Source organism: Corvus hawaiiensis, chromosome 14, assembly GCF_020740725.1.
Source record: "Corvus hawaiiensis isolate bCorHaw1 chromosome 14, bCorHaw1.pri.cur, whole genome shotgun sequence".
NCBI lineage: Eukaryota > Metazoa > Chordata > Aves > Passeriformes > Corvidae > Corvus > Corvus hawaiiensis.
Window position 1 is genome coordinate 15,204,191 of NC_063226.1, and position 13,007 is coordinate 15,217,197.

At 48.8% G+C, this 13,007-nt stretch overlaps 1 protein-coding gene across 10 annotated transcripts in view; it reads left to right on the forward strand.

Annotated features, from left to right (window-relative positions):
• PAK3 (p21 (RAC1) activated kinase 3) overlaps positions 1-10,958 on the forward strand; it is a 131,576-nt gene extending 120,618 nt beyond the window's left edge. For all 10 annotated transcript variants that reach the window (XM_048318543.1, XM_048318542.1, XM_048318545.1 and 7 more), the window contains 2 exons: positions 582-719; positions 2,278-10,958. In XM_048318543.1, the coding sequence (XP_048174500.1) occupies positions 582-719; positions 2,278-2,367 (228 nt within the window). In that variant the 3' untranslated portion in view covers positions 2,368-10,958. The remainder of the gene's footprint in view (positions 1-581; positions 720-2,277) is intronic.
• Positions 10,959-13,007: the final 2,049 nt, after the last annotated feature.

The window sequence follows — 13,007 nt, forward strand, 5'->3', positions numbered from 1 at the left end:
AATTATGCCTTTTCATCATAATATATTTGTGCATGCAAGTTCACATGTCTGTTGAACATGAGGCTCCAAATGTTTCTGGATTTTATCCAAGGAATAAGCTGATGGATATCTTTTTTTTTTATGCAGTAAAAATTTTTTATCAAGAACAGAGCAAAAGACTTGATGAGTTTTGTTTTATGGAAGCCATACTGTAGGGACCAGTGAGCACTGCAGAGATGCATTTTATGTAATAATCCTTTGAAATAATATATTTAGACCACACTGACTCTTTAAAATGGCCTGTAAAGCTGTGTCAATACTTGGAGAAGTAAAATGTGCTGATGTAGTTTCTACTAACTAGGTCAGCCAATGAAATCAGCTGTCAAGGCAAGATCATTTTGATGTTGGAATAGCTGTGACTGCATCAGGGTTTTTTGGGGGTTTTTGCTGGGTTTTTGTTGTTGCTGTTGTTGCTATAGGAAAGTCATCTCCAGCCCTCTGCTAGGGAAGAAACTGCCAGTGGAGATTGAAGCTTAAAAATAGGGTGTATGTGAGCGTTTCTGGGTATGAATGAAACAATCTTCTGTTTCCTTTGTCTCCAGGCGCTGTATCTGATAGCTACAAATGGGACACCAGAGCTGCAGAACCCGGAGCGACTCTCGGCTGTGTTCCGAGACTTTCTCAACTGCTGCCTGGAGATGGATGTGGACAGGCGAGGGTCTGCCAAGGAACTTCTGCAGGTAAGATATAAGGCAACTGCAGGTGAAACAGATGTCCAAGGGATCGGTTTTCTCGTCAGATAAAGGCATCAGGCAGATAAAGGCATCAGGCAGCCCTCCCCCCATATGAATGTCCAGTCTTGGTGCTTTCCAATGTAGAATCCTACAACAGTTTGGGTTGGAAGAGACCTTTAAAGGTCGTCTAGTCTGACTGAGCCAGGATCTCTTAAACTAGGTCACGTCGCTCGGAGCCCCGTCTGGCCTGACCTTGAATGTTTCCAGGGATGGATTTCCACCTACAACATCCCTGGGCAACCTGTACCAGTGTTTCACCACTCTCCTTGTAACCAATTTCTTAATTAGATCAAATCTAAATTGATCGTCTTTGGGTCGAAAACTATTCTCTCTTGATCTGTTGCAACAGGCCTGCTAAAAAATGTGTCCCTAACTTTCTTACAAGCCCCCTTGAAGTACTGAAGAGTTGCACAGTGAGGTCTCCCCAGGGCCTGCCCTTCTCCAGGCTGAACAAGCCCAGCTCTCTCAGCCTTTCCTCAGAGGAGAGACATTCCACCTCCTGGTCATTTCTGTGGCCTTGTTTTGTACTTTTGGGAGTACATTCAGTTGTAACTCTTGGCAAAAGAACTGAAGTAGAATGATACCAGGTATAGAGACCTGAAATGGTGGTGGTGGGGGAGGCATCCAGTAAAAGCAGTCGCAGCCAAGCTGTCAGAGATTTGGCTGTGGGAGGGAGGAGGCTGTGGGGAGTTCACCATGAGCCTCAGAGGGGGCCCCGGCTTGTCCCTCCTGCTCCTCTCTTAGAGGTTTCTGCCACTATGCCCCATTTTTAGTGGTTTCTGCCACCCAAACAGGGACAGCTGAACAGGACTTGTCCCAGCTCTGTTTGCTTCCTGCACAGTCAAGCTGCTCCAGATTTGCTGCCAGATTTTGTGGCAGAGAGGGAGCTGTAGAATGTGCCACTTGACTGTCCCTGCTGGGAGGGAAGTGCCAGCCAGCACAGGAGGGCTAGGGGATGGAAAGGTAGACACTGCTCTCCCTGCAAGCCAGAGCTGACTCCATCAGCACTCTGCCACTTGTCTCCCTGCTCTTGACTTGCTGCTGAAAACCTGTACCTCAGTACAGGTCTTGAGAAAACACATAAGCCTAAATCCTACTGGGTTAAACATTTCTTAGAGGTATTGGAGTTTCCTAAAGAATGACTTACACGCATCTTTTTTGACAATTAACACAGTTTGTGTCTTTAGAAAGGAGGAACCTAAGTGAGTCTTTTGAGTTTCCTGAAAGGAACAAAGCTCTGGGGCAGCAAGCAGCATTCCCAGAGCACTGGCAGGGCAAAAATCCCAGCAAGCTGAAGACACCTGGATAAATAGATTGGTAGGTGTGTGGGCCACGTTTGCCTGTGATAGCAATGTTCTGGACGTGAAGGTGGAAGTGCAGATGGTCCCCTCAGACCTATTTCTGAGTATTTCTGGTAATGAGTGGAATCCTGCTTGAGCCTGTGAGGAACTGAGTTTGGAAAGTAATGGTTCCTTTTTGTTTTTTTTTTTTTTCCTTTGGGCAGCATCCATTTTTAAAATTAGCCAAGCCGCTCTCGAGCCTGACTCCTCTGATCATTGCAGCGAAGGAAGCAATTAAGAACAGCAGCCGCTAGCACTGCAGGTCGGCTTTCTGCCCTGCCAGCTCGGAGCAGGACTGAGAACACAAACTCTGTAAAACCTCAACTCTCGTGCTGTGGGACAGATGGATGGATGAACAAACCAACGGTCACAGTCATGGTGGTAGGACCACCCCAGTTCCTCAAGGAGTAAAAATTATCATTTGTCTTCTTCCTGCTTTCTGGCTCCTTAATTTATTTTTAAGATGAATCGGGGCTAAGGACAGAGAGGTAATGACAGAAAATGCTTTGCTGCCTCAATCATTTCCAAGATAAAGTAAATTCAGTTGGAAGATTCCCTTCCTTCTCACCCTGTGAATAAGCTGTACATTCACTTTTAATTCAGTTCTTTCTTAACGATGTAAAGTCGTGTTTATGGGGTTTTTGGTATGGTTTGGAATTGGAGAAGGGCAATTCTTCATTCATCAACTCCAGACTGCACTGCCTTTTGAATACAGCCCACTCGCAAGGTTTTGCCCAGTCATGGTACTTCTAGATGAGGGAGAAAGTGCAATTGCATTTCCAACCAAAAAGGAATGAAGAGTGGGACAGACAAAAACATCCTGTGGAGATACAGGCATTCAGCTGGGACTGTGTAGTGTTTTAATTCTTGCCAATTGGATTTGTACCCCTAACTGCAATCTCTTTGCCTGGGTGAGAACCTTACTCAGCTGAAAAAGCAGAAAGATCAGTCGGTGTGCTGAGAACAGGCTCATCTGATGCAAAGCTGTCAGAGCAATGTGAGGGGAGAGGGGGCCCAGCCATGCCTGGTGCTGAGCCCCAGCAGAGCCCTGGCAGAGCCCAGAGCAGCCTCAGCATCAGCAGATCCAGGCTGGAAGGAGGCACTGGTGGTGACAAGAAGCAGCAGCCTGGCCCTGAGTGCCTCTTCCTGGGACAGGACTAATCCTCCCGTCTCAGAGCCAAACTGAGCGTGGGCTGCTCCCCTGGGAAATCATGGCCATGCTGTGAAATGCGCAGCCTGATGGAATTGGCCATCCTGAGTCTCTGCAGGAGTGGAGAAGGGCAAACAGAGCAGAGCGGTGGTGTCTCTTCTGAGGGTGCCTGTTCTTCTCCCAGCTGTCTTGTAGCTTCTGGGAAAGGTTTGTAGTGTCTGCAGAATTCTCGGCAGAGGGTGAGGGAGCCGGGCTGCTCTGCAGGCTCCTGCACAGGTGAGTGTCCTTCAGGCACAGGAGTTCTGCCCTGGGAATCAAGGCTGACGCGAGGGACAACCTGCACAGTTCAGATCTGCAGGAGCCAGTGCAGCAGCCAGCCCTGGAAGAAAGCGCCTTAAAACCTGGAGTTGTGCACTGAGCAAGAGCAAAGGTGTGAAATGCAGAGTGGATTGCAGAATTACTCAGAGGCACCAGGCCAGCATGCTCTCTGCTGTCCTACATATGGCAAGCACTGCGTAATGAAGCTCTGAGTTGCTGCAAGAGAGGGAATCAGGGATGTGCCTGAGGATTGTGCTTGACTAGTCAACAGATTTGGAAGGGAGCAGAATATTTTCAGAATGCAATTTGTGTTTTACTTATTCATTGCTGAAAGACACAGTGTGGCTTCACTCAGTAAAAGCATTTGCACGGCGTATTTGTTGCTGTATTTTAGGAGTACAACTCATGCAGGACCTTCAAAACAGCAACTGAAGCAACACACCCAGTGAGCAAAAAAAACCCCACAGTAAAACAGCTTTCTGCTATAGATCTCCCTGTTGGCCTGGTCCTGAAAAGGGTTAAGTAGCCTTTAAGGCACTCGCTGCCTTCATGTCTGGCCAGCAGAAATGAAGGATGCTTAGGCTGTTCTTGAATCAGGCCAGGAGCTTGTCTGGCTTTGGTGTCCTGTTTAGTTGCAGTCTGTGTGGCAAGTGTCCTTACTGTTGCTACTCTCGCTTGCGCTGGCCATCCCAGTGTCCTTAGCAGAGGCAACAGGCAGAGGCAACCCTCCTTGAGTTACCACGGCTAAGTAGGAATTAACTTTTCTTCATTTCTTGGGGAGCACAACAGGTCCGATTTTTCAGATGGCCAAATAACACGCTGAGGCGAGCAGCTACGGTTTCTTGAGCTGGGAGAACATCAGGAGGAGCTGAGGGAGCTGCCAGAAGCCCACAGCTGAAGCGACAGTGGCTGACACGACCTGGAGCAATGGCTGCCAAGCTTTCCCTCCATAAAAAAAGCCCCTGGGGAGCAGGAGTGGCCAGAACAAGCAAACAGGCCATAGCACAGCAGATGGTGCAGAAGGGCGTGCAGGAAGGTGCTGAAGCCCTGCCAGCTTGACCGGGGAACAGTGGTGTCCACCCAACAGAAAGCCTTGGCTTCTCTCAGCTCTGCACCCACCACGACCCACGCAGCGGCCCAGACAGAGCTCTGGTGGGATCATGCTGCCAGCCAGGTGTCAGCTGCAGGCTGTGCCCTACTCTTAGGCCAGTCCTGGTGGCAGCAGCATGAGTACAACTGTGGGACGTGTCCACTTTGGGCCAGAGCTGCAGCAGGAGGTGAATAGCGGCAGGAGTATCCGAGCTCACTGCGCCGCTTTCCAACATTTACCTGGCTAAGGGGGAGATCCCAGCTGATTGGACTATGGCAAATGGGACATTGATCTACACGAAGACCTGGAAGGAGGATCTGGGGAACTACAGGTCTGTCAGCCTGACTTCAGTGCTGGGAAAAGTCATGGAGCAGATCATCTGGAGTGCCATCACACGGCACATACAGAACGACCATGGGATCAGGCCCATGTAGTGAGGGTTTGGGAAAGGCAGGTGCTGCCTGACCAGCCTGATCTCCTTTTACAACAGCATGACTTGCCTAGGGCATGAGGGGAAGGGCTATGGATGTGCCTACCTGGAATTCAGCCTTTGTTAGTGTTTCCCACAGCTTTGTGCTGGAGAAACTGGCTGCTCATGGCTTGGATGGGTACACTGTTTTCTGGGTAAAAAACTGGATGGATGGCTGGGCCCAGAGAGTGGTGGGGAATGGAGTTACATCCAGCTGGGGCTGTCACCAATGGTGCACCAGGGCTGGGTACTGGAGCCAGTTGTGTTCAATATCTGTATCAGTGATCTGGACGAGGGGATCAAGGGCACCCTCAGTCAGGTAACACCAAGCTGTGTTGGGGTGTTGATCTGCTGGAGGACAGGAAGGTTCTGCAGAGGGATCTGGACAGGCTGGATTGCTGGTCCAAGGCCAGTTGGATGAGGTTCAATGAGGCAAAGTGTCAGATCCTGCACTTGGGTCACAACAACCCCCTGCAGTGCTCCAGGCTTGGGGAAGAGTGGCTGGAAAATGCCTGGTGGGAAAAGATCTGGGAGTGCTGGTTGACAGCAGCTGAATTCCAGCAGCGTACAACTACCTGAAAAGAGGTTGGAGCAATGGGGGAATCGGTCTCTTCTCCCAAATAATAAGTGATGGGACAAAAGAGGAAATGGCTGCAAGTTGCACCAGGGAAGGTTTAGATTGGATATAGGAACAATCTCTTTACCAAAAGGCGAAGAGATTGGTCAAGCATTGGAACAGGCTGTGCAGAGCAGTGGTTGGGTCACCATCTCTGGAGGGATTTAAAAGATTTGTAGATGTCGCACTTGGGGACAGGTTTAGTGGTGGACTTGGCAGTGCTGGGTTGATGGTGGGACTCGATGAGCTCAGAAGTCTTTTCCAACCTGAACGATTCTGTTCTGTTTAGAAGACTTTGTTTCTCTTGTGAGGTCCCATTTTTGTCTGTCAGCTCAAGATCTCTGTCTGTAGGAAAAGCTTCCTTGCGAAAGAGTAATTCGGGCTGGAGATGGGCTGCCCTCAATGTGTAAAGCATTCATCAGGATGAAACATGTTTGTATTCCTGTAAGAAGTGAAGAAATGAGTGACAGTTTCTGTTTCCAGTATATCTTTTTTTTTCCTGTCCACAAAAGAACAGACAGCCGTCCTTTAAAAGGAAAGCACTTTGTAATGGCACGTGTTTGCTGGACATACACTCTAAATATTTCTGTTGATAAACTACACTGTTTGATTGCGGAAGGGAGGAATTTCCTATTTATTTCCTTTACCTATAAATATTTCAGCATCTCTACGTTAAAAAAAAAACCCACCACCACAACTTTCCAGAAGACAGCAGGTACGAAAAAAAAGGAAATCAAATGGTAGCTTTTTTTTTCTAATCAGTATATGCCTCAGCATACAGAATATTGTTGGCATTGACTTTTTAAAGACAACCGCTGTTCTAAGAGGCCTTACTTTTTATTTTATTAAATACTACATTTCTTTTTCTTTGCATCAGCAAATCTAGAGATTTTTCTTTTAAAACCAATTCCTGGGAGGCAGACAAGATTCAGCAGAAATAATCTCTGCCGGTGGCTGTTTTCAGCATGGACTTGCCCAGCTGAGGCTGTGTGACATGCAGGGAAACGTACCTCCAGTATCCCTGTGGCTCCGTGCTTGGGACAGTCTCTGGTGCTAATTCTCACTCACTAGATACTGAAAGATGGCAGCTGTGTTTGTATCCTCCCAGCCTGGAAATTAAATGTAGAAAAGACAGAAATATTTTTTAAAAAAACCAACAACACAAACCCACAAAAATCCAGTCCTGAGGAGGCTAAGTCTTGTACATTATTTACAGGCTCATAGAGTATATTAGGATTGACAATAGTATTGACCTTGCAGAAAGGAAAGAGATAAATACTGTAAAATCTCTGGAGCCACCTCGGGTTTTCTGACTGCTATCCTCAGATCAAGCAATTAGTTATATATATTTTTGAAGTATTAGAAATAGGCTGTTTCTGTTGCAAAATGAAAACTAAAAGTTTCAGACACTTTCATTCCAAGGTTTTAAAAGATTGGTTAATTGTCTTCATTTTAAAATTAAACAGTGAAATACCCTATCCAGGAACTTGACTATGATTCCCATCCTTGCAATGAAGACATGTGAAAACAATCTGATAGCTCACTGTGGTTTAAATGTGTTTCGGGACAGAAGCATAGCAGTAAAGTCAGGGAAGTTTGAGAAGCACAGAAAAGTTTATTTATTTAAGAAAAAAAAAGGGAAAAAAGATAACCATACCTATGTAAAATTCCATACAGCTCCTGCATGCACTCCTGGGAACCTGCACGGGGGTGGATCTTACAGTGCTCTCAGGGTTGGATCCCAAACTTGGGCTGGAGTTACATTCTCACTTCTTGTGTCCAGTGCTTCTGTAAATATATGTGTATTTATTCTTCATCTTTGGCTACTTGTTGGCCACTCCACTACAGACAAAAGAACTCAAGGGTTTGTGCTGAGTTTCTTTGAGGCCAGTGGCTGCGCTTTGGCAGGTCTTTGAGTCAGTCCTTCCCCATGTCCTGCCACCAAAAATTAAGCACATTCTAGTCACCACAAGAAGGGAAATACCTGTCTCCGGTCCTCTAGTTCCTCTAGTTGTAGGAAATGTCACTATACTCTATTGTCCATATGGCAGTTATTTCCAATATATAATCCTTGGTGTGGCTACTGAATATTCCTCACACTGAGCATGTAAATATCTGTATTTCTTAGTCCAGTCCTGAGCAAATCCAGTGAGCAAAGAGCCAGAGAGAGCCTTGTGACATCTACCATTAAAGGCAGGAGTCAGTGTTTCTTCGCTTGACACCCAGAGCATGCACTCTAGTGCCAGCTTTGCCTTGCTAAGTGCTACCAAGCCAGTGGTCCATACACCTTCCTGGTGTCCATGTTTCCTCTTGGACCATTCATTCATGCCCAGATGTGCAGCAACTTAATGATGGGTTGATGAAGACCTATAAATACAAGTGTTCATCTCCTTTTTATTTTTTCCTCTCCTCTCCCCAGGTAACTATCTTCAATTTTATCCCAAATTTTCAGGAAGCAGACAAAGGATGACCTTTGTCTTTCAAGAAAAACCATCCAAGTTTTTTCTGAGTGTGATTTGCACTTCAGGGATCTTTGAAACTTCTCTTTGCTTGTGTCTGTCCTTGAGCTGACAGGGTAATTTTATTTTTCTGACTGAAACTTGCAGAATCTCACTTACCCATCTCTTTTTGGATGCAGTTTAGAGCTGAGTGCCATAATCCTAGGTGTGCATCGTGCCTGCAAACCAGTACTGGCCTGAGCCTACCAACAGTTGTATGTACCTTTGGTTACAAGAGTAATCTCAAAAGAAAAAATGGTCTTACAGTAAAGAGGAGGAGGGATGCCCGTATGCTCTGCATGGGTGCCCTTTGGGCTGCCACATGGGCACGAGCCTGCAAACTTCATTCTTGCTGCTTAGCAGTTCCCCCAGGCAAGCACTTGAGTTCTGCAAGAATCTGACCCTGACTGAGGAAACTGGGGGCAATATCATTAGTTTAAGTTGACAATATTGAAAACTACTAATTGATTTAATAGCCTATGATCACAGTAGCTTTGCCCTGCACAGTTTTCCGGCAGACCACACATCAGCTTCAGCACTTATGTGTCAGGTACCATCTGCTCTGTTTGGTGGCACCTTGTTTACAGCTGCTGGAGGTTTGTGAGCAGCACCTGCTTTGCCCAACGAAGGTACAAAGCCAAAAGGAGCGTAGTTGGGTGCCATGGCCTGGGTTGGCAGCCATGAATGCCAGTCGGAAGAGCTGTCAGACACATCTGCACACACCTTTGAATCACAACTCCCTGGTGTTAAGGGTTTATGGATGCCAGCCACTGGAACAGGTTCTGACCCTGGTATCCAGAGGTCTTTTCCAACAGAAAGGATTCTGCAGTTCTGTGATTCTATCTGCTGGATTCAGCTGGGTCCATGTTAGCAACTTCAGTTTGATCAAAAAGTTTCCTCTTGGTCAGCTGTTGTAGCCTAAGGCTTCAGCTCCTTTAGCTCCCAGTGCTGAGCTGCTCATGCTAAGTGAGACAACTCGGAGAGAAGAACACAGTTCATCCAATTTCTTCTGGGACACTGAGAGGGCAAGTTTGTGAACAGGCAAGTATTGTTTATGTGTCACCTCTCTGTCCTTCATGCCTTTCAGTGCTTTGAAACAGAAAAGAGCTTTCTCCAAGAGTGCAATGAAGCAGCTGTTCCTTCTCCCAGGTCTCGCTCTTCCTAGTCTCTGCACTTGACTGGCTTTGTCCCTCTTGCTGTGCCCTCTGTTCCTCTTGTGCTCCGTGGCTGCTACCCAGGACTGTGGAACTGGCACAGATCCAGTGGTCGAGACCCTCATTTCTCTGTCCTTGCAGCTGCCTGATCACAGCAGCCTTTTCCACTTGGAAGCTCCATATGGAGAGGGTATCCCCACCTCTGTTGCCTGCAAAACCTCATGGAGCCCAGGGCCTGCCATCTGAAGTCAGTGCATTGAGGGCTCCCAGACACCTCAGGCTGGTGTGACTCCACTGCACATGGGAGGGAAGAGTAGCAGGAGGTTGTTTTGAAATGTCCATTTGCTGCTGCTGCTGCTGCTTCTGTGTATCCAGCCCTGCCCCAGGCTTAGGGATCAGATTCAAGCACTGCTACTGCTCCTACTGGCGTCAGTGAGAACTTGATTGTTGCTGTCAAAGCCAGCAGAAGCGGTCGCTGAAGCAGCGGGTGCTGATGGTGCCCCGAGCCCCGGGACTGGAGGGGCCCCTTGGCTGCGGGGCTGGGAGGGAGCTGCCCCTTGTTCTCACTCTGCCTCACGCAAAGCTGGGCTGCTCACAAGTGGGGCAGCACAGCAAACAGGCAGCCTGCGAGTCTCTTCCATCCTCGTCTCTTGAGATTTTTCACCTTTGAGCTTAAGGTCTACAAAGGCAACTGCTTTTGGTCCTGCTGTGTATCCCCACGTTAAGCAATGCTGCTAAATCCATCTGTAGCACAGCAGCAGGGGAAAGGCCTCAGCCCTTCAGTGTCAGGAGCTGCCAGGCTCTGCCTGAGCAGCTCAGCCAGCAGGAAGGGAGCTGCTCCACATGGGAACGAGGAGCAAAGGACTGCAGCACCTCCTTCTTGGGCAGAGCCAAAATTCGGTGGGGGAATAACAGAGTTATTCTCGTGCACTGGTGCATCAGCACTGCAGGTGCTGTGCCCGCAAGCACATGGTTCGAGATCTGCAAAAGAATTCTGCAACTCTTGACTGGGTCAGGATGTCACCAGTGCTAAACTCCACTTTAGTCCAAAGCAACCAGTTTACACCTCTGCTGGTGTCTGCTAGATTTTTTTCTTCAGGGTATCCAGACAAAAGTAAACAGAGGAGGAGCCTACATTTTCATTGTTGAGCAGAAATGTATCTCATTTTGCTGTACATTCCTTTTTTAAGACGTGTTATCTGTTTAAAAAAAAAGAAAAAAGAAAAAACAGAAAAAATATGAAAGAGAAAAAAAACATGTGTAGTGAAAGATCTTCTGTAACTTTGGATTAAGAGGTAACTGATCTTTTTAAAAAGAGAACTATGTTATTTACTTTGCAAATGTGCTGATGGCATGGATCCATCTCACTGACCTCAGCATCCTTTTTTTAAAGATTTTGGGTTTTGTTTCCAATATTAAGTTATTTTAAATTGTGGTTGAAGCAATAGGAAATTGAAATATGGATTGTGCATGACTGTGTCTTGAGTGTAAAAATATTGCAGTTTGAAACTTGGACCTAAAGTATTGCAAATAAAAGTTATAAATACCAATGGATTGTGTGACAGCAGCTTTTCCTATTGCATGTGCAGCATCAGAAAGACTTCATCAGTGTGGCTGTGGGTGCTTTTAGCTTTGTCCTGTGCCACTCTATGATGACATGAAACAGGACTTAACCTGCCACCAGCCCAGGCCACCCTTTGGCACCCCAGCTCCTTGGACCTTGTGTCCGCACAAGCAGACACAAAGTGTTTCTTCTGCTTCCCCGTTTTGCACAAATCCACAGAGAGCTGGGATTTTTCCCGGTCTCGTGTCTCCATTGTGCCGTATTCCTAAAGAACCAGCAGCCCCTCCCGATGAATACGGTGAGTTACACAGATGCTTGTCAGCTCCACTTCCTGCCTAGAAATCTTGAAACTGCTTCTAAATGCTGCTCACTTCAGCTCTTGGACACCTACTCACACAGAGCTGGGACAAAAATGCCACGGATGCCAGCTTACAAGGTGAGTTACGCCAAAGAAGGGCTATGTGGGAAATCTCTATCCCTGCCTATCCTTTTAAGAGATCTGTACACGGGGGTGCGCATAGATGTGTCTTGTATCTAAAGGAAGGAATGTGCAAGCAACGTGACTGACACTTTCACTCTCCGTGCTCGTTCCGCAGCCACGGGTACAAAGACATTATGGGAACCCTTGTGCAGACAGAGCCTTCTATCCCTGCAGAACGCAGCGCGGCGGGTGGGGGCGGTTGGCGGGCAGCGAGCCCCGGGCAGCAGGCGAGATCCGGCTCCGCACCTGCCGGGCCCTGCTAAGGCTCAATGCCGGCTCCTCTGCAACAGCAAAGACCTTGAGCCTTGTCACTGCCCAGAGGGGCAGTGCTGGCCCGGCCGCACAGCTCGTTTTCCCCACAACTTGCAGGAGGTGAGAAGGCAACACTTGCAAACACTGACTGCGAGCCGCAGCGCCGGCTGCGCACCATTAACCTCAGCTCTGGGACCACTGTCTGCCCCAAGCTCCGGGGGATGCGGTGGGAGCCCGGCTGGGCTCTGCCCTGGGGCCATCCTCCAGTGACAGCTGCAAACAGGGAGCATTTAGTTGCCACCAAGAGCCCAGCCACGCGTGGAGGGGAGCTGGTGCAGGTGCGGCCTGCGCTGTTGCCTGCTGTGCTCTGGGGCTGCTGCTCCCCGCAGAGGGAACTGCACTGGCGTGCCAGAGGAGACAAAGAAGCTTCAGCTTAAGCCGAACTGAGCTGGGTGGCTGGGCTGGCAGGAGTGGGGAGGGTCAAGGGCATTCACAGAGCTCATCCTGCTGCAAGGACGAGGAAAAGTGGCAGTGGGAAGCTAACAGTGAGGAGAGCTGAGGCCTGGAGGGCAGCTCTTGAATGACACTCAGGTCTCGCCGGACCTCTGAGACATTGCTGTTCTTCTGCCAGTGACAGGATGAGTCCCTAAACCTGGGGCTCGCTCCTCCTCCTCGTGGTCAGGGGCATCAAGGAAGGCTACAGTGCGACAGAGACCGCCCTGAGCTGGCAACTCACTGGGGGAAAAGAGGGAGGGAGCACTTGTGAACTAAAGGGCAGGTGGGGCAGAGAACTGTTCAGAGAAGGGCTGAGCTAAAGCTTGAGCAAGCTGAGAAACGTCATTTGGGGTCATCCCACATTGATTTCATTTCACAAGTTATTGAACAAGTTTATTTGGGGCGGGGGGGGGGGGGTGTCATGTTTTCCCCTGGAGGCGTGCACTCTGCAGGCTTGAGCTGCGTTGCCGAAATGCTCGGGCACGTCTCTGCTGCAGCTCACACCGGTTCTTCTTTGGCTTCTTCCGGCCCGGTGCTGAGCCGCAGCAGAGCCCTGGCGGAGCCCAGAGCAGCCTCAGCATCCACAGAGCCCGGCTGCAAGGAGAGAAAGCAGAAACCGCCCGTCACGTGAAGGCTGCTGTCCCCCTTGTCCCAGCCGCCCGCGGTGCCCAGGCCGTGCTGGCCGTGCTCAGAGCGGTGCCCGAAGCCGCCCGTCCCTGCTGCCTTTGGCAGGAGAGCAGGATGGCAGGACACGTGCCACCACCCGCAGCCAGCCGTGGCAGATCCACCTCCTCAGCAGCTGCCCAG